At 35.0% G+C, this 20,032-nt stretch overlaps 2 protein-coding genes across 3 annotated transcripts; both read right to left on the bottom strand.

Annotated features, from left to right (window-relative positions):
* Positions 1 to 481: 481 nt before the first annotated feature.
* On the bottom strand, positions 482 to 2,870 carry LOC127087709 (uncharacterized). Its single transcript, XM_051028645.1, has 5 exons — positions 2,526 to 2,870; positions 2,351 to 2,432; positions 1,961 to 2,060; positions 1,366 to 1,451; positions 482 to 1,000 (listed from the first exon to the last, which is right to left on the bottom strand). Exons 1-5 carry the CDS (start codon positions 2,677 to 2,679, stop codon positions 688 to 690), a joined length of 735 nt encoding a protein of 244 aa, XP_050884602.1. The 5' UTR covers positions 2,680 to 2,870; the 3' UTR covers positions 482 to 687.
* Positions 2,871 to 3,461: 591 nt separating this feature from the next.
* On the bottom strand, positions 3,462 to 7,655 carry LOC127087708 (UDP-N-acetylglucosamine transporter UGNT1). Of its 2 annotated transcripts, XM_051028644.1 has the most exons (10): positions 7,280 to 7,654; positions 7,107 to 7,183; positions 6,500 to 6,661; positions 6,275 to 6,408; positions 5,699 to 5,829; positions 5,533 to 5,577; positions 5,312 to 5,409; positions 4,554 to 4,661; positions 4,047 to 4,103; positions 3,462 to 3,970 (listed from the first exon to the last, which is right to left on the bottom strand). In XM_051028644.1, exons 1-10 carry the CDS (start codon positions 7,443 to 7,445, stop codon positions 3,896 to 3,898), a joined length of 1,053 nt encoding a protein of 350 aa, XP_050884601.1. In that variant the 5' UTR covers positions 7,446 to 7,654; the 3' UTR covers positions 3,462 to 3,895. The 2 variants fall into 2 exon arrangements, with proteins under 2 accessions (XP_050884601.1, XP_050884600.1); XM_051028643.1 differs by having other exon boundaries at positions 7,107 to 7,655.
* Positions 7,656 to 20,032: the final 12,377 nt, after the last annotated feature.

Genomic DNA, 20,032 nt, shown 5'->3' with positions numbered 1-20,032 from the left:
TAAATGTTGTATCGAAGGTGTTTGATAATTACATCCAATTTGGTTAAATTTTAAATTTTAATGTTGATCAGAAGGTTGATTAGCTAAATTACCTTGACTACTCTAGAACTTGGGGATTGTGGTGAGGGTCTTGTTGCAATTCAAAACAAGATTATTGCAATTAATATATAAATGTTCATTTGTATACTCAATACCTTAGTATGGTTGTGTTTGAATAACTGTTTTCAGTTCTTTTTCCCATTGATTTCATTATCAAACTAAACTCTCCCACCCTTTTCAATTTCCTTGTTTCATTTGGTTCAATTTTTAAGTTGGTCAATTGATACACTTTTAGTACATAGAGGATCTTTGCTCTATTTTATTAGTTTAGGTGGATTCGGCATCTGTCAATAAGTGAAATGGTGTTACAAATTAATAGATTTTCATTGGGTCACTATATACAACTATTCTCCATTAACTTAATAGTGTATATTTTTAAATCTTAATTAAACTCGTTTTTATTAAATTAAATATCTATTTACTGGTGTAATAATCCTTGCATAGCTTTGAAGACAAAATCAATTCTTAGTCTTATATGTAAATCCAAAAGAATAAACTGTACTGTAATATGACAGTTACAATGAGGCAAAGTATTTGTGGCAGAATAAAATCCCATAACAATGCTGAATTGATTAGAGAACAAAATCATCAACTTGAGAACTCTTTCCATGTGTTCCTTTTATGCGGCTTTCTGCATTGACCTACAATCCCTTTAACCTTCCTAAAACTACTAGCTATGCCTCTGGAAATCCCACCTTCCATTCTAGCTCTTCTCACAACAGCCATCCGGGCCTCTGAGAACATACCTCCCAAGTATCCAGTTAACTTGCCCATTCCAATGCGATTATCTTCTGTGTTGCAATTCTGAACCTTCCCATTCTCTATGACTATACTTTCTAAGCCAATGTTGTTCGCATCACCATTTTCTCTCTGTTGGCATCTATTCACTTGTGACGGTGATCTGCACCTTCCATCCGGATAATGTAAGCACTAGATTGATACGATATTATAGCAACATACATGAATAAACCCGACTAAAGTACATTCCTATAATATTAAACATCAATGTTCCTACCATACTAGTAGAGGTACCAACTTACCATATCCTTAATTTCAAAGAAAAACACTTTGAAGGCAGCAGCACTACAATTCTGTGAGCTGGTCACTAATTTGAATGTTTCTACAGCTTCGTTATCTTATTTTCAATAATTTCAAGACTTTTCCCAATTGTAAGGTATTATACAACTGGGCGGAGCCAATTTTCTGTGGTAAATATAGTAGTTCTAAACCTGAATATTTTGCATAATTAGATTCAAAACTTCATACCTCCCGTGTTGATTCAAATTGACAATTCGTTTCTTCGATTTCTTTTGAATACTACAGACGTTGGATATATGGCGAACGAAATGAAGCTGCACCACATAAACAAATCAAAACAAAATATTTATCAAGCCATGATCAATGGACTTCAAATCAGTAAAACACACTCTGATGAAAATCAAACTATATTATCCCTGCTTAAGGCCTAATTCTCAACAATGTATATACATGATCTGAATCGGGCATGACTAATTGCTTTTTTAATCTCTCAATCTAAAATTCCTAAAAAGTTAGCCACAAAAATATATAATTATCAATAACAACAACCAGTGTACTTATAACTATAAGAATTGAATTAATCAATCAAACCAAAGTAAACAATTGGTGCAAAATTAACTATCATCCTTTTGTTATATAAGGTTGACTATAGTATAGCCACATCAAAATCACACAATTCGAATAATCGTGATCAGAATTCCTTTCTAAGACACTATAGTCTATAAATTAACCATTTATTCGGAAACTAAAAAGATAGAACGATTTCAAGACTCCGTGGGATGGAGAAATTTAATTACGATGATTTGACGCCATAATCACTAACCTGATCACTGTCCTTGATACCATAATCTCTAAGATAATCCGTTTCTGTAACTAACTTCTGTGCTTCATAGCATAAACAAAATTGCCCCCAAACAAGTGGCCTACAAATCCAACCAATGAAAAATGAAAAAAGATAACTCAGTCATTTAATAATTAACAGATTATTACTAATTTAGTAACTAGAAACAATAATAATAATAATAATAATAATAATAATAATAATAATAATCAAAATCAAAATCATAATGTGAATCCGAATTGAACGAAAAATTGAAACAATGCAACACAGCCTAATCGTAATACTACATCGTGTTGTAACACAAGATTATGAGTCCGTCCTAAAAACCATACACTTTCTAAAAATCAAAATCGGCGAAATTAACAAACGCACCACGATACTTTTTCCGGTCTAAAAACCGCCTCTACCGCATCCTTGAGTTCTGCAACAGTTGCTGTTTTAGCAACTTCAACTTCTGAAACAGTTAAAATCCATCAAATCAATTCAAGATCGAAGAAACGCATTTGAATTCGAACAAGAGTGAGTAAAGAGAGAGATTAGAATTTACGGAATGAAGATGAATCGAGTTTGAGGATGGAGAGGGTGAGGTTTTGGGAAGGAAGTTTGTCGTAGGATAAACTGTCATCGACGATCATCAGGGAGGAAAGTTGAACGCTGAGAGATCGCCGAGGGCTGTCGTTGGATACAATCGATTCATTCATGATCTCAGTTGCGTTCAGTGAAGAAGAAGAAGAAGAAGCGAATCATTCTGCAAATGGAAGTTTTCTCAATTCGCGTTTGCAAAGACGTTAATACAGTTTGTTGATGACGGTTACGTTAAGGGATTAAATCTTTATAACCGCTTTTCACTTTCCTTGCCGCTTTTCTTTTTCTTTTGGATATTTTTCTAAAAATATAAATATCGATCGTGTAAAAGAATAAATAAAAAAAATTAATATTACATACAAGTTTGGTGTAAATATAATTTCTATTTGGAATTTTGGATATTTCTTTTTCTTTTGAAAATGTGCTCTGTTGTCTGTTGGAACAAGCTGAGCCAAAACTTTGTATACTGCAAATAAAAAACTGTTTTCAGAAACTCCAGCAATTAAGTTGAGCATTTTACCTCTTTTACTAGTTACTTTTTATAATATATATAGTGTAATCAAGATTTAGGCATTTTTCCTCTTTTACTAGTTACTTTTCATATACATAGTGTAATCAAGATTGAGTATTGGATCGTAAGATCTTATTAAAGATGCTTAAGTGTTTCTGTTACGATTAGAGAAATATCGATTACGGTGTCGGCGTGGTAAAGATCGAGCTTTTTAAAGCAAGATCGTAAAAGTTACCAAGATCGTAAAAGCAATATCAATTACCATTTTCTCCTTCGATAGAATCTTACGTGGAGTACTAACGATCCGAGTTTTACGATATTTCACAAACCGATCAATCTTGTTTAAGATCTCGTGCTTGACTGCATTGTATTGTATCGTATCGTATATGAGGCATAAAATGAACAAGTATATAGGGTGAGAGCATTACCTCAAGTAGCATAAAGTATATAAGGAATGTTTGATTCTAATACTGGACTTTAAAAAAATAGATACATGGAAATTCCTAATAAATTCAGAAATGAGGAGAGAGTGGTGCAACTGATTCATCAAAAGCACTGGGTGAATTAATTGTTAGGTTGAATAATTGTTTGAATACACTGAAGCCAGCACAGCATAGATTGTCCCAATTCCTGGTAATTTTAGCTCATGTCCATTTCTCACTTGGCAAAATCTAATAAGTTAGATTAGCTCGATCACAAGTTCGACAGATCTAAGGTCGATTCAGATTCTTCTGCTTTTTAGATGGATTTAGTAAGACCAGATAACTGAAGCAAATGATGTTCCTAAATTCATAAAGACGCCAACCGAAGAACTTGACAAGCTATTTGCCAATGAGTTTATAGAAGGCATATAAACCAGAACCCGCAAATCCAAGAGATTGTCCAATAACATTCCACTGCAACCAAAAGACCAGAGATTCTATCAATATACTCGAGTGATAAGTAAAAGACAGACAAGACAAGAGTACTTACAAAATCAAATGGTAGCCCGCCAAAAATTATCCAGCCAAAGCCAATAGTAAATAGATCCTAGACACCAATTCAGAATATTTGAGTCCACGCGCAAAAATTCTCATACAATCATCAATTTACACAAAAAGGATACGTTTGTAGAATTATCTAAAACGAAAAAATAAAAGGCACTTTGATAGACAGAATAAGTTCATAGGATTCCATATCCATGGCATCATATGGAAGGATACATTATTCATCCAATTAAAACCAGCATAGGGTGATAAGTCTTAGAACTGGGTCCTAATTAATAGATATCAAAGAATTCCAATGTAGCAATCGCGTACTAAGTCTCATCAATAAAAAGCGACTCTTCTGCACTTCATACCAAATTATACATGCAGAGAAAAGATATGCAGAAGTTAACTACTATGATAACACCCTGGAAGAAAAGGCGCATCATCTAGCTAACCTGGAATAATAGGTGCATCATACATTTAAGGCAAAGCAACTTGCAAGTAAACAAACCTTCATATTACCACAAATTGTTTGTGTCAGAGCTGAATTCAAAGTTGTGTTAAGAAAGATACTGTAGTTCAGGAAGAAAGCGAGGATGCAGGATAAAAGCAAAACAACCTGTCTCCATAAAAATTGAAACTTGTCAAAATACCAAAATTAAGAAGGAACTGAATTAAAAAAAGTTTATGCAGATTTATATAGAAACAAAAAGTAGTTTTTCCTCATAACCACCAAGACTTAGATCTTTGCAAAAATGTTTACAACTCTTCAATGATAGAAAACTGATAAGTTTTTTTTTTAACTGGCTTGAAACGGGATAGACCCTGCTAGATCAACATATATTATATATACTAGGAACTTAATTAAATTTTATGTGTTTTATATAAGTAAAAATCATGATAAAAAAACGGATTGCTACATATACTTGTTGATTAATCAAGTCTGAAGAAAAAATTAATAATATTCCGGCTATTACACATCTCGTTTAGTTTGGCCTATTTATACTGTGGTCGCATGGTTTTAAAATGTGCTAAACTTCCCCGGAACATTCTTACACAGGCAAATTTCCACCAAAATTTCAACATATTAGACACATCTGTGGCTGTCAAAGTGTATAAAGAGGACGGAACATTCTTATATGCCTTACACCAGAAAGACTCCTAGACTACTAGTTTACAGCCCAAGGACTAAATAGAAATTCCTTCGGCAAAAATCCAAGAATAATTGCTACTACTTGGTAAAAGGAGAAAAGCTCAAGCAGAACATACAATAAAACCAGGCGAAAGAAGATGAGGAAAATTAATAGTCATCGTCAAGTCACCCTGAACTAATGTCCAAATAAACAAAAGTGGCCCGGATATGATACCTATGACACAACAGAGAAATTGTTTGACATCAGAAATAGCTAAAAATCTGCACATACATTCATTCATCCAAAAAACATTTTTGAAACTTCACTGGGCCGTTTTGACACAATCTGTTGGCTTACCATTGCACCACATAAGACCAAAGCTATTAAGGCCACTAGTTTTTCCTGAGAAAAAGACATTTAGTATTGAGAAACAGCAGGCTAATTACAAGGGGAAATAATTTTATATGTTAAAAGTGTTTTTATGTGTGTGCGTGTGAGAGAAAGAGAAAGATTATAATACAACCAACACGGGCTATCGTTGCAAGATATATAGCTGTAGTGATATTTGACAGGAAAACAATGGCATAACCGTAGGCATCAAAAGATAAATCCCGCGCTCCAGCGATAAATGCACCAAAGACAATCAAGCCAACACTGATAACAACCTTACAAATTTCAGTTAAATGAAGGAATCAGGGAGATGCTCATTGATAGAGCAGAGTGAAAATGAATAGATTAATCACCAGAAGAGTCTAAGCTTATTAAAAAGAAAACCAAAGTTGTGCTTCTCAGAGAAGAGAAGTATCTCTCTCCATGCCTACCCTCACTGAGTCCCCTAACAGAAATAAATAAAGTAATACTCAAGCATGCTTTCTCCCATTCTTACCAACCCCTTTATTGGATATTCTAACGAACTACTGCTACCTAAGCAGATTATTTACTTTCCCTTTCCTTCCTCCCTTTTCTTCCTAAGTTGAAAAACTCTCCAAACCCGTGGCTTGTCACTATTGATACTCACCAAGGCATTGACACATCAAAGATTTATTTGAACAAGATATGAATCTGTGTCACACCATGCAGTGGAAAGAATGTAATTTACCTGAAAATTATAGAACGTGTATACTTTTGCCCCACCAGCATATACTCCACAAGCATTGTAAATACTACTGTGGTCCTCCTAAGGGTGGTATACATTGGAACAGTTACTCCCCGAACAGACTCCATAGTGACTAACTTTCAAGGGGAAACGCACGAGTAAGTGAAATAATAGGAGAACATAAATCACAATTGAGACTCTAATTTAAAAACGGAAACAAGGACATACCATATAAAGTAAATATGATCCTGCAATAGGAAAAGTGTGCCTCAAAGTCTTCAATGGCACAAATATTTTTGAGTTTTCTGATATAACTTCTGCTTCACCAGCTGTGAAAGAAATTATCCTCCTACTCCTCAAAAAATAGAGAAAACAACACGAGCATACCATCTGCAATAATAGAAAGCATGGTTGAAAATGTGACACCGAAGAAGTTCTATTCAAGAGGTCCAAAATTTAATCTCTGCTACTAATATTTTACCCTCCCCTCTAACAAATTAATTACTAACATTGCCAAAAAAAAATGAAAAAACTATGAACAATTGGAGAGTAAACCTCCATAACAGTAAAGGGAGAAACATAAATAACTATTATCACTTCATCTTAAGATACATGCCATAACTTACATAGTGTATGTTTGGTTTCCATTTTAGAAGAGCCAAAAGCAATTCTAGAAGTGCAAATATTAATCACTTTTCACTCGTAATCAATTTTCATCAACGCAAAACCAAACACAAACGGAGATAATTCTTTTGGTGCCAATAATAGAATGGAATCTATTATTTGCACACACACACAAAAAAAACTACAATTAAAATAAAGAAAAAAACCTAACCTGAAGAAGTGCAATGAAATTTGCAGATGGAAAGTTATAAGACGAAAGAGCTGCCTTATTAAACATCACCAATAGAACTGCAAAATAAAAACAGAGAAAACTGAGTAATTGATGAAATGCAGTTACGTGAATTGAAAACAAAATTGAATAAGAATTAAGAAGAGTGAACGAACCAGCGCAAGACATGTAAGAGATAGCAGCGAAAATTCCTCGTTTAGCCATGGACGAACCTCTAAAGATCTTATCATCGCCTTGGAGAAGCCTCTCGCGGTCTTCGTCGTTCGGAGGATCTGACACCGGAAGCATATTCTCCGATGAATAAGAAGATTTATGAGACATTTTGCAGTTTTCAAATCTCAACCTCTGAGTTTCGTGACTCGGAACTTCCACACTCTCACTTCATGCACTTCAAGTACTCCAACTTCACTCTTCCAATTCAGATCCTTAAAAACCTGTAACGGTAGTAGTAAAGGTGACAAAGATGACTGATTTTTTTCTATTAAAAATCATATTTTCAAACAAAAAATTATGGATATGATGTGAGTTTTTTTTTCTTGAATCCTAAGTATTTATGTGATTTTGGCCCCACTATTTTTTAGCATTTTAAATTTAATTTGTAATTGTATAAATAATTTTGTTTGATAGTATACATGTATAATGTTTAAATAAAGAGATAATACACTAATAAAGAGCAACACAATAGAATATTTGCAACAAAATATTGCATTTCAATTCACAAAATGTAGATGTAAACTTCACAACATATAACTAATATAATAATAAAAAACAAAAGATAAGTGCAACTATAAAATGTCTATAAAAAAATTATCGTATATTATTGGTAAAGTAACTTGACTCTTCAAGTTGGTATCAAAATATTGGTCTGAAAACAAAATAAATTTAATTAGATTAAAACTCAGTCAATGATTATAATTGAAAATACAATGATAGAAAAAAAATATGAATGTTATACCTAATAAATATTGTGAATTTTTTTATTGAATACGACGTTAATGATAGTAGTGGTGAAATTCTTTTCTTTATCATAAATCAAAATTTTAAGACCTTGTTTAGTTTTTAACCCGAGACATTGCGACAAACAACTGACGATTGGTCTTGAGACTTGTTAATTGTCATAGCAAAAGAAACAATAACGAGAAATTGTCTTCTCACAAATTTAAATGGCCATGGTGATTGTGAGGGAGACAAAGACATTTTGAGAATATAAATGATGTTACCTATATTCTTTCCTGAAATGATCTTAGCTTCAATGACATGATTAACAAACCTTGTAATAGTGAGTCTTGTACCATTGCATAAGCCTCCAGACTGATCTAAGTTGCGCATCAACATAATAGTGACACCAATCTTCAACTTGATTGAATGATTAGGCAATCCAGAAGTTTTAAGGGCATTCAGAAATTCAGGAGTCAAGTGCTTAATTGCATCAAAATCGATAGTTGCTAATCTATGAATAGTATCACTACTAAAGTATTCATTTTCTTCTCCTAAAATAGTAAAAATAAATATAAATGAAAAAATAAATAGAAGGTAAAATATATTATTAGAAGTAAACAACAAAATAACATGTATAGTACCTGGAAGAAGATTTGTGATGTATTGATTAATATCATCAACAACTTCAATTATGGAGCCAAGATTGCACGACTTTGCAGATAGTTAGGGCAATGGTAGTTATGAATGAGATCAGAATATGTACTATCAACAATAGCCTCAATGGGATGTGAAAAATTAGAAATTAGAAACTCTTCAGGAATTGAAATTTCAACATAACCATCATTAGGCTCAGACGTGGTACCATCTCCAATCGGTAATATCTACTCTGAAAAGATGCGTACTTCCTATTTGTTATAAGAATTGACCCTATTTTATAGGTGTGTATTTTTTGTAAGCTTGAGGACTCTGCACTCATCCCAAATATAAGAAGCATTGATTGTTACATTAATAACATCTGATCTACTACCTCTTGGAACAACAAGAAGAATTTGTCTAAAACCACCACAAAAAATAACTATTTTGCCTCCAAATAGTTTCTTTGAAGCTTGTGGAATTTCACTCATAATATTTTTCAAAGATTTATGAAGAGCCTCAAATCAAAACTTGTTAGCCATTGGAACCTCGTCCCATATAATAAGATCTTCCAGCTTTAAAAGCTTCGCAAGTTCATCCTTTTTGTCAATGTTGCAAATTGAAGATTCCAAAGTAGGGACATGCATCTAAAATCTAGAATGAGTTGTTCTTCCACCTAGTAACAACAAACTTGCAATCCCACTCGAGGTAACAGGCAAGACAATTTTTTGTTTTGAATCAAATGTAGTAGCCAAAGTGTTCCACATGAATTTTTTTACCTATTCCACCATAGCCATATAAAAAAAAACACACCACCATTTTGTCTTTCTACGACATCCATGACTTCAAAGTAAATGTCTTTCTGCTCACCTACAAGTATAAATGTTGTAGCAATATGTTTAGTATGACATTTTTAATTACACATTGATATTACCATATATGACATAAGATCAATAAAATGAAATCATTATGATATATTGACTAAGATTAAGTGCATTAACGCATTAAGCTATATCAAATGAGTAATGTATTTAGCAATGTAACAAATATAAACATGAAATTAATTTTTTAAACGGACAGTTTAGGATGGTGACTTGTAAGATATGAGAACAAAGTATCGAAAATGTTTTGTTGTTCAATTGAATCATACTGTCTCTCTTCATAAATCAATCGATTTCCAACAAAAGAAATTACAAAGTTAGTTGGATACAACATTGGCTTGAAATCCTTCAAACTTTTGTTGTTCTTTTGGAATTGAGTTTCTATTGCAATGAGAGTAAGTTGTTTTAATTCTTCATTAGTAAGTGTTAATCCTTACATAGAAAACCAAAACACCGTAAATAAAACAACTTTATTTAAAATAAAAACAGTTCTCAACAAAATGTATGCATAAATAGTGTACCTGGATTTCTTGTCAAAATACGTTTTTTGTAAAGAATACCATCAGATAAGTACTGCCATGTTTTACTCCAAACATGCTCAGGTCTATTCATTGATGATGATAGCAACATAGTGTAAGACCCCAATTTTGTCCCTAAGATCCCTCATGGCATCATATCATACCATATCATTGCCTCAAGGATCTTTGTGCACCTTTGCTTCCCTCCTAGTGGGTGGGTTATCTTGTGAGTATGGTTCTTGATCACCAAGCATGTTTTGCATTTGTATATCATGGCTTTTCATCTGTTTACTAACCAAAAGTACAAAAATATTGTCATCTAACCATGTTACTTGCAGATGAAGCAAGCTAGGGCAAAACAGTCAAATCATTCATTGAGCAATATATGGTGGCCATTCTTGAAGAATTTGGGCACCATGATCATTCATCAAGAGTTCATATGGGTTGTGACATCATTTTGAACCAAGATCTCAAGTGGTAGGGGCTTGGAATTCATCAGAACATGGTTCAGTCAACCAAAACCCTAGCAAAGTCAACTGTGGTCAACTGTGCATTTAATCAGTGATTTGATGGTGGGAATTGGTTTGAGAGGTCTCATTCATGTCCATATAAGCCTCATATAACATGTCAAACATCCACAGTGAAGAATTTGGGGTCAGACAAGAAGTTTCCAAAAATAGTAAGTTGACCTGTAATTGGAATTTGCCAAAAATGGAAAGTTCTTCTCCTCAAAATTACTTCATCATACAAGCTTCAAATGAATTTTTGCCCAACATGAAAGTTGAAGATCTTGTTCTCCCATTTCCAAAAAGTCCAAGAACACTCATTTCTCATGTGTGGTTGGCAAGTTATGATCAAATCATTCTCAAGAATTTTTGAACTTCAAAGTGAGATAACTTCCAAACCATTTGGCCAAATTGAGTGAGGTTTCTTGCTACAAGTCACATTTGATATGCTCTATCCAAATCTTTCATCACATTTCACCAAAAATCATCCAATCAAAATGGCCTTTTTCAAGTGCATTGAATTAAAAAGAGAGGGGTGAAAAATGGACTTTCAAATTAATCATTGTCCACATATTCTACCAATTGCAAATGACTGAAAACCACATTTGGAGTGTGCCTAAGCCCATTTTCGCACCGTAGCATGCCATGCACATGCAATTTGAGTAATTTCACCAATTAACCAAAACACTTCATTAAGCTAAATTCAATTACCATTTCACTAACCAAACTTAGGCTTTGTTAATCAGAGTATATATGACTCATTTCAGACTGAAAAACCCTAGCCACAACTCACAAACTAGATCTGAATTTCTTTTTCTCTCAAAAAACTCTCATTCTTTCACTTGGAATTTTTTGCTGAAAATTGTCAAAGGATTCGTGCTTCTGTGTTTTGGTCCATCATTTACCATCATTCTTGAAGCCTTTGCAAGCATCATCTCCCAACTGTAAAGCCAAGGACCAGCACTGTTCCATTGACTCTCTCCCATGGCAGTCGAGCTTTTGAGCTAGAATCAAGGTAGCTGAACTTTCAATACTCTTCCATTCACCTCCTGGAGCGTTAAGGCACTGCTGTTTCAGCTCAACACAACCAAACAACCACGAAATCCACACTGTTCTTCAAATCAGGTAAAGATTCGAACCTAACCATTGTTAAAATCATGCTATGCTTCTTGTAGATCTTGTTGCCATGAGTACAATGAGCTTTGAATCGTGGAAAATGGTTGAATATTAAGGAAGATACAGTGATTTAAAGTTTGGTTGTTAGATTTTATTTTGCTCGATGCTTCCATGATAGTTTGAATTAGGGCTATTGAATGTTGGAATATTGATGTACTCGGTGAGATGAGTTGAATGGTATGTTCGTTTCAAAAATCTGGGACAAAAGTTCATCGTGTTGATGAACATGGCAACTGTAGCATAAACCCTAATTTCTCTGTACCCAGAATCGTGTTTGGCCATTTGGAGTTTTTGTTTTGCATGAGGTCACTGTTTCATTGGCCATGCACCAGTAAGCACGCGACACGCCCTTAAGTGAAACGCGGCGTTTCACTTAAGGGGCCAGTTAATTACAAGTTTGCCACTGCAGATATTTATTTCATTTAAATCATTTTCTTTTTTCAATATTTATTTCATTTTGTATGCCAATCTTCAAAAATTCATAAGTTCTTCAATATTTGTCCAACTTTGATGGGATTTTTTGTGAATTGCTCCTCATGATCTCTAGTTTATTATGGTGATTTTTCCAGATTTTTTGCACGTGTGGATTTTTAAATGCCTAGGGTTTGTTCATGTATGTCCAATTTGTGTATGTCATGCCATTTTGCTTGTGAAATGATGATACATAATCCAATGCCTCTCAAATTTTTTGTGCTTAAACTAGACATGTTCATGGTGATTTTGGTATAGAGTTTGTGAATTTATCATTGCTGGTTGATGAGATATGATTTTTTGAATAGAGGTGTGACAATTTGTGTCACACCATTCATGTCCAACTTCATAATTTTAATTACCATGCTTATTGAACTCAAAATGGTCTGTATTTTTGCATGAATATGCTTATGGATGTTGAGAATACATGTGAATTTTTCTGGAATTATTGACGGCATTTCCTATTTGATTGGAATTTTCTCCCCTGTTTGGTCATTTGGTGATTTTTTGTGATACATGTTTGTATTTGGTTTGTGAAATTCTGGTTATTAATTGGATGGATGTGAAATTTGGCATGAGTAATGTAGACATATTGAAGTTTATCATGGCTTTGGTCCCATTCATTTATCATATGTTGTTTCTGTTTTATGATTAATTGAAATTGGTGCATGTTTTGATGCTTTGTATGAGTTTGCTTGAACTTGCTTTGACTTTCTGATTTTCATTGACCTACTTCCCTTGATCCAAATGAGCTGAAATTTGGTATGCTTATCATGTTATAGATGATGTTTGGTCATGAATTATTTGAGGATTTATTGAAATGTTTGTGATTGGATTTGAGTGGAGTCTTTCTGTTGACTTCTTTGAGGTTCTATATGACATGCCTTGACCTAATTTGTTTGTGAAATGATAATGATGAATGATATGAATATGAAACCACTTGGGTTTGTTCCTTAATTGTTTGAACTTGATTTTTGATAGCTTTCACTTGCTGTTTTGGATTTTTTATCTCCTTTTGACCCTAGGCTTGTCCTAGTGGTCTTGTTTCTCATGTTTGAGTTTGCTTTTCAGGTTAAGAAGCAAATGCTTTAAGGAAATTAATGCAAGTTAATTGAGTTTGATTGATTATCATGAACTGACTTGTTTGTTTTGTAGAATGTTTAGCTCATATGCTTTGAGCTTTGTGCTTTGCACATGAGATGGATTGTGTTGACTTTTGATCCTTATCTTATATTCGTTTTGACTTTGAGTTGTATACTGATTTTATTTGATTGGTTTCAGGTACCATTAGTTGCTAATAGTTCTTTGAGAACTTGCATTGCTTTGCTTGATAGCATTTGCATTGAGGTAGAATCTCTTGTCTCCATGTAGTCTGGAAGACCTGGCCTGTTACTTGGCCAGGCAACTGTCTGAAGTCCTCCTTAAGAGGCGATGTTTGTGCTTGTTTACTTTTGTCCCAAGCAGGAAAAGTCCTTTGAATAAGGCAATTGGTAGACAAAAGAGATATGTAGCCTATCTCCTACTATTCTGTGTGTCACTCACCTTGCTCACACCACCTGTGTTGATGCATAGTGAGTAAAAGCCCAAGATCAATCGAGTCAATAATCTGTGGAGAGAGTTCCTACTTTCTGAATTCCCACACCTTCTATCATTTGAAGCTCTCCCTGACCAGGGATAAGAGCATGAGGCACACCCCTCATATCCTTTCATCTGCTTCACCTTGGCTTTCAATGTCAAGGTTAAGAGCACCATTAACCCTATTCCAGTTGGCTTCAGTGCCCACCCTTTGTATGAGCCTAATTGTTTGGTTATAGAGTGTGCTGAATGACCTTGGTTGATTGATTACTTAGTTCATTTGTACATGTCTGCTTGTATGCTTTGTGCATTTATCATCATTAATTGCTCATTAGTGCATGATCATTTCATTTGTCTTTGTGACATATCTTTGTTGTTTGCCCATTGAGGACAATTGTAAGACCATTCATTGGCCATTGTTCCTATGATATGGAAGTGAGTATAAGACCATTTCATTGGCCACTCATCTTCTCTTTGCTTGATACATTTGTTTGTTGTGTGTGAGGATACAATTGTAAGTCCATGTAATTTGGCATTTGTTTTCCCATGATCATATGTTGGAGGTTAGAGTAAGCCCAGATAGATTGGCATCTAACATCCAAGTGTTTGCTTTGTTTTTGTTGGAGATTGGTATAAGCCCAGATAGATTGGCATCCGGTATCCACTTTTTATTTCTTTGTTGAGGAGATTGGTATAAGTCCATAGAGTGGCCTCTGATATCCAGTTTTGTTTTAGGAGATTGGTGTAAGTCCAGTGATTGGCATCCGGTATCCGCTTTTGTCGATTTTCTTCTTTTGCTTTGCTTGTTTGTTATTGCTCATTGCCTATTCCAAAGGATACACTTGAGTCATCTTCTATATGATCTCAAGAGGTGAACCTTCTAGGAAGTTTTACACCCCATCTTCATCCGTTCATCCCTCTTTGTCCTAAACCTTTTCACACATTGCTTTCAAAACTTGAGATAAATATTGTGCAAACATCTTCATGTTGTCAAATTAGAAACCTGGACCCTAAGTCCTTGACTTTTTTCAAACTCCATTTCATAATACTTCTTTTGAATCAATCTTAATCATACTTTGACCCTCCTTTTGTGAATAATCATAATCAATTAACTTCACCCATTCAATTGTTTTGTGGCTTTGTCCATTCTTGTTAAGTTTTCATGCATTAGCCATAGGTTTGATTTATCCTAGTTGGTTGATGTTAATCTCGCCTATTTGTCCTTAGTTGATTGAATTGTAAGTCTTCCTTGCTTATTATAGGGTTAACCCCTCACTAGCAAGTTGAAGCTTTTCTCACATAGTGGACTTGTTGTTTGTATAAGGTTGAGTTTTCTCCCGTGGATAACGTAAGACCTTAGGGCTTGTGTTTAAAATTGAATCCACTAACTTTTGGAAATCTTTTAGCCGAACTACGGCGTTTTGATCCTTTACCTTTCAAGGAAAGGTACGTAGGCAACGGGTTCATCCGTTCAAACACAAAAACAATAAAAATTGTATATTCTTTTCTCATCATCCCAATCGTGTTTGCACAATAAATATTTCATAACAAATAACAATTTAGTACAACAAGTGTGAAAAGGGCTCCCTAGGAGTACCTAGGACGTTGTGGGTGCCTAACACCTTCCCATTGCGTAATTTACCCCTTACCCAGACTCTCTGATCTTTTCATTAGTTTTCTACGCGTAAAACTTCTTAGGCTTTTGTTCGCTTTTTAGCCAGTCCTTTGGATAAATAAAAGTGCGGTGGCGACTCGATTCATTGTATGCTTTGCTTTTGATTTAATCAATAAATCATATAGCGACGAATACACCGCTACTGTAACACCTCAAAATTTGCCCTCCTCTCTTGGGACTAGCTTAACATATTTACATATCATTTTTAGGTCATTAGGCATTGCATATTGCATATCATGTGGTTACATTGTGCAAGTCATCCTCCCAAGTCTTGATCAGGAGATGAGAAAGTCAAAGTGCAAGCCTAAGGTTTTATTGACTGATCATTGGCCATCTGAGGATTGGGCTGTGAATTAGGGTTTTATGATTCTCAATGGATATTGGTCTTCATCTTGATTGCAATGATACATCATCATCATCATGGTTGGGTATCATCAGGACATTGAAGCAGATTCCTTGAGATTAGGGTTTTGACCACTGGTCAACCCTAATCAGTTGCATTGGGCTAATCAGGGCATGATCAGGAGATGGGGTTTATGATGGCTATGGGGTTCATTCTATGATTTTATTGTGCTTATTGAGGCTAGGGTTTCACCCTTGAGCCATTTATCTGGAGATTGGGGCTTAACTTGATCTATGCATTGCCAGATTCATCTATCAGCTGAAAAGTCAACTGTGGTCAACTGTACATGATCTGATGGATTTGGAGGTGGAAATGAGTTGGATACACTTCAATCATGTTGAAACAAGTGTTATTTGACATCTCAAAGCTTAAGAATGGAGAAAATCAAGTCAGGACAAAAACTGCCAAAAATAGAAGGTGACTTGTAATTGAAGTTTCCAAAAATGGAAAGTTTTTGACCTCAAAATAAAATGTCTAAGGAAGCTTAAAATGAAAATTTGTTCAACATGAAAGTTGTAAATCTTGGTCTAACCTTTCCAAAAAGTCCAAGAACTTGAAAATCCCATGTATGGTTGGCAAGTTATGGTCCAGTCAATTTCAAAAATGACCCATAATCAGAGGGGCATAACTTCCACATGGAGTGTCCAAATTGGATGTTCTTTATATGCACAAACTCCATTTGACATGTACTTTCATGGTGCATAAGTGGATTTCTTCAAAAATGGTCAATGCAAAAAGTCAAATTTCAACTGGACAGTTAAATGAACCAGGGGCAAAATTGTCCAACTTGTGAAATAATTGGAATTTTTGAGTGGGGATTTTTGCAACACTTCACAAATGGCATTTGAAAGTTGTTGGAATATTCATAACATGCCAAGGCCTCATGGTTTGATATTTCACTTTTGAAATGAACTTGAAAATGAACACATAAGCCATCACATAGTGAAAATGAGAATTACACATCCAATGAACATCCAACAAGTGGCAACAGCTCATGACAGGTGTTTAGAGAGTGTGTGAGGTGGCATTGAGCTGTCATGAGCTGGCATGTGAAAGTTCAATTTTGCCCCTAGCTTGAAAATGACATTATGCTAAGCATTTTGCATTTGGCTAATTAGTGTGATTAAGCATGGATTAATCAAGGGTATATATTCCTAATCACAACTAAATCATAACAGAATTACACATTTCCCAAAATCAGATCAAAATTCATCAAATTCTCCAAGAACCTCTCAAGAACACATTGAACAAAAATTCATCAAACTTCTTCAATTCTTGCTCGATTTGCGAAATTCTTTTGGCATTGATCTTCAATCATCATCTCCTTGAACTGTTTGTAGCATTCAGCATCCAAAACCTTGCAAATCGTGACTGTCCAAAATGAATTCATCAATGGCAAACTGAGATTGCTCATGCGTGGAACCGTGCTTGATCAAACTGCAAGTTGAATTCACTCTTCCAAACCTTCTACTACAACTGTTTTGGACTTCCATGCGCAAAGAGCATCAGTTTCATCACTGCAATTTCCAGGTTTTCAATTTTTCGAATGTCAAGATTTGCTCAATTGTTGTATGCGTTCTATAGTTTGTTGAATATAGAGTTCAGTGATGTGATTAGTTTTGATTATAGTGAACTGTAGTTCGTGTTATTTGGATTTGAAGTTTTGAGAACAAACCCTAGGTCGATCGATTTGAGAGATTTAGGAACAATTAGGTCGAATTAGGATGATATTTGGATTCTACATGTTAAGACGGTTCCAACGAGTATGCATTTGCTCATTTTGGTGATGATTCGATGTTCATCGTGTTCTTACGTTTCTGGACTTGGAAGATGAAGTTTCTGGACATTTAAGCTGTTTGATCCATAATTCTGTTTGAAAATTTAAACTAGGAGTTTCCCGCGGTACTGTTCCCTTATTTACGGATATGCCATTAGTGAATTCATTTAATTAATATTAATTCAAAAAAATTGTTAAAAATCATTTCAAGTTTAAAAAAATTCATAAAAAATAATTGGCTGATCCAAAAATATGTGGATTTTTTTGTTGACTTCCTGATTCTCTCTAGAATTTTGTTGACCTATTTTTGGAAGTTGTGCTTGGAGGAATTTAGGTTTGACCTAGGGTTGATTAACATGTGTGCAATTTTGATACATTGTGCCATTTTGATTGTGAAATCCTCATGTTTACAAAGAAATGCTTGAAAATTTTTGTGATGATTGTGGACTGGCTAATGGTGATTTACATGTAAATTTCATGAATTTTGGATTCCTGGTGTTTGAGTTATGAATTTTGGAACCTAGGTGTGACAATTTGTGTCACACCTCATTATGTCAACTTGCTGGATTTATTTGCATGACCTAGGCTTGTTGAAATGACTTGAAATTTTGCATGGATGTTCATTAACATGTTAAGAAGCTATGTGAATTTTTGTGGAATTTTATGTGGCATTTTCAATTTGATTGCTATTTTTCATCTCTGTTGGTCAAATATGCAAGTCCATGTGGTACATGTTTGTAATTTGGATGTGAAATGCTCATATGGTATTGGATAATCATGAAATTTGGTATGGTTGTTGTAGACACATGGTATGACATCCCTGTTTTGGTCCCACTCATTTCTTTACTATTTTCATGGACTTATGAATTTTTGAAGTGAATGCATGTGTTGATGTTGTGATTTGGAGCATGTAATTGTGTTTGTTTTTGTTGATTTTCATTGACATGGTTTCCTTTGTCCAATTAAGCTAAAATTTGACATGCTAGACCTTGATTATGTCCTGTTTAGGTGTAAATTATTTGAGGATTTTTGGAATTGTTTTGATATGGAATTGAATGCAATAGTTCTGTTTGGATGTTTGGTGTTCCATTTGAACTAGTTTGATTTGTTTTGTGCCTAAAAGGAACATGATGAATGATATGGACATGGGACTAATTGTGTTGGCTTTTGTTTGACATTAATTTGACTTTGGTTGGATATCCCTTGCTGTTTAGGAATTTTTCTTGCCTTTGGACCCTAGGCTTGGCCTAGTGGTCTAGTTTCTAACATTTGATTGAGTTTTCAGGATGAAAAGGTGCAATGCTTATGGAGAATGATCCAAGTCAATTCAATTGATGTTGTTTGATGTTTGTACACTAACATAACTTTGTTTCGTAGGTTGTGAAGTTTGGGCTTGAGCTCATAGCTTGCCTTTGTTGTGCATTAGTTTGTATAGTCTGACTGATTAATATTTGCTGTTTATTTTTGTCTGTCTGAGTACTAACTGTGTTTGACTGTTTCCAGGTACTTTTAGTTGCTCAGTTCCTTGTGAACTTTTGCTTTGCTTTGCTTAAGCAACTTGCATTGAGGTATAACTTCCTAACTTCATGTAGTCTGGAGACCCGGTCTGTTATTTGACCGGGAAAACTGTCTGAAGTCCTCCTTAAGAGGCAATGTTTGTGATTGTTTAATATTGTGCCTAAGCAGGTAAAGTCCTTAATCAAGGCAATTGGTGGAAGGTAGGGATATGCAATCTATCCCCCACTATTCAGTTGAGTCTTCTCCTTGCTCCCATTACATGGTTGTAGCATTGAGATCACAAGCCCAAGATCTTGTGCAGTGCACATTGTGTCAGAGTCTCTGAGTATAGAAGGGTTCCCCCATTCTGGACCCATGCTCATTTGTCAGAAGCTCTCCCTGGTCAGGGATAAGAGCCGTGAGGTCTGATCCTCACTTCACCTTTCATCTGCTTCACCTTAGCCTCGTAATGGCAAGGTTAAGAGCAAACACAGCCCGTACAGATGACTTGCTGAGGCAGTCAAACCTATTGTGTGAGCCCACTTGTTTGGTTATAGTGCGTGCTATGTGGATATCTGTTTGAGATGCTTGTTCTCATTTGATGTATGCTTGAATTATTTTGTATGCTTGTATGCTTGCTTCTTTCCTGGTTAGGATAGGCTTGCTTATGCAAGTAGGATAGAAAACTGAACTTAGGGTAACGATGCATGACAACACTAGGCTCGAGTCCAGCTCCCTGGTAGTGTGTCTTCCCCTGGTTTCTGGCTAGTAATTCAGTCCCTTGAGGGGGAACTACATCGCCCTGATCCTCGTGCCAGACGAGGTATGTAGGCAGGAGGTCGTGCGAGACCTCTCCG

The sequence above is a fragment of the Lathyrus oleraceus genome, chromosome 5, assembly GCF_024323335.1.
Source record: "Lathyrus oleraceus cultivar Zhongwan6 chromosome 5, CAAS_Psat_ZW6_1.0, whole genome shotgun sequence".
In the NCBI taxonomy this organism is placed as follows: Eukaryota; Viridiplantae; Streptophyta; class Magnoliopsida; order Fabales; family Fabaceae; genus Lathyrus; species Lathyrus oleraceus.
The sequence above is the reverse complement of the archived record's forward strand: the minus strand, read 5'-3'. Positions and strand labels throughout refer to the sequence as shown.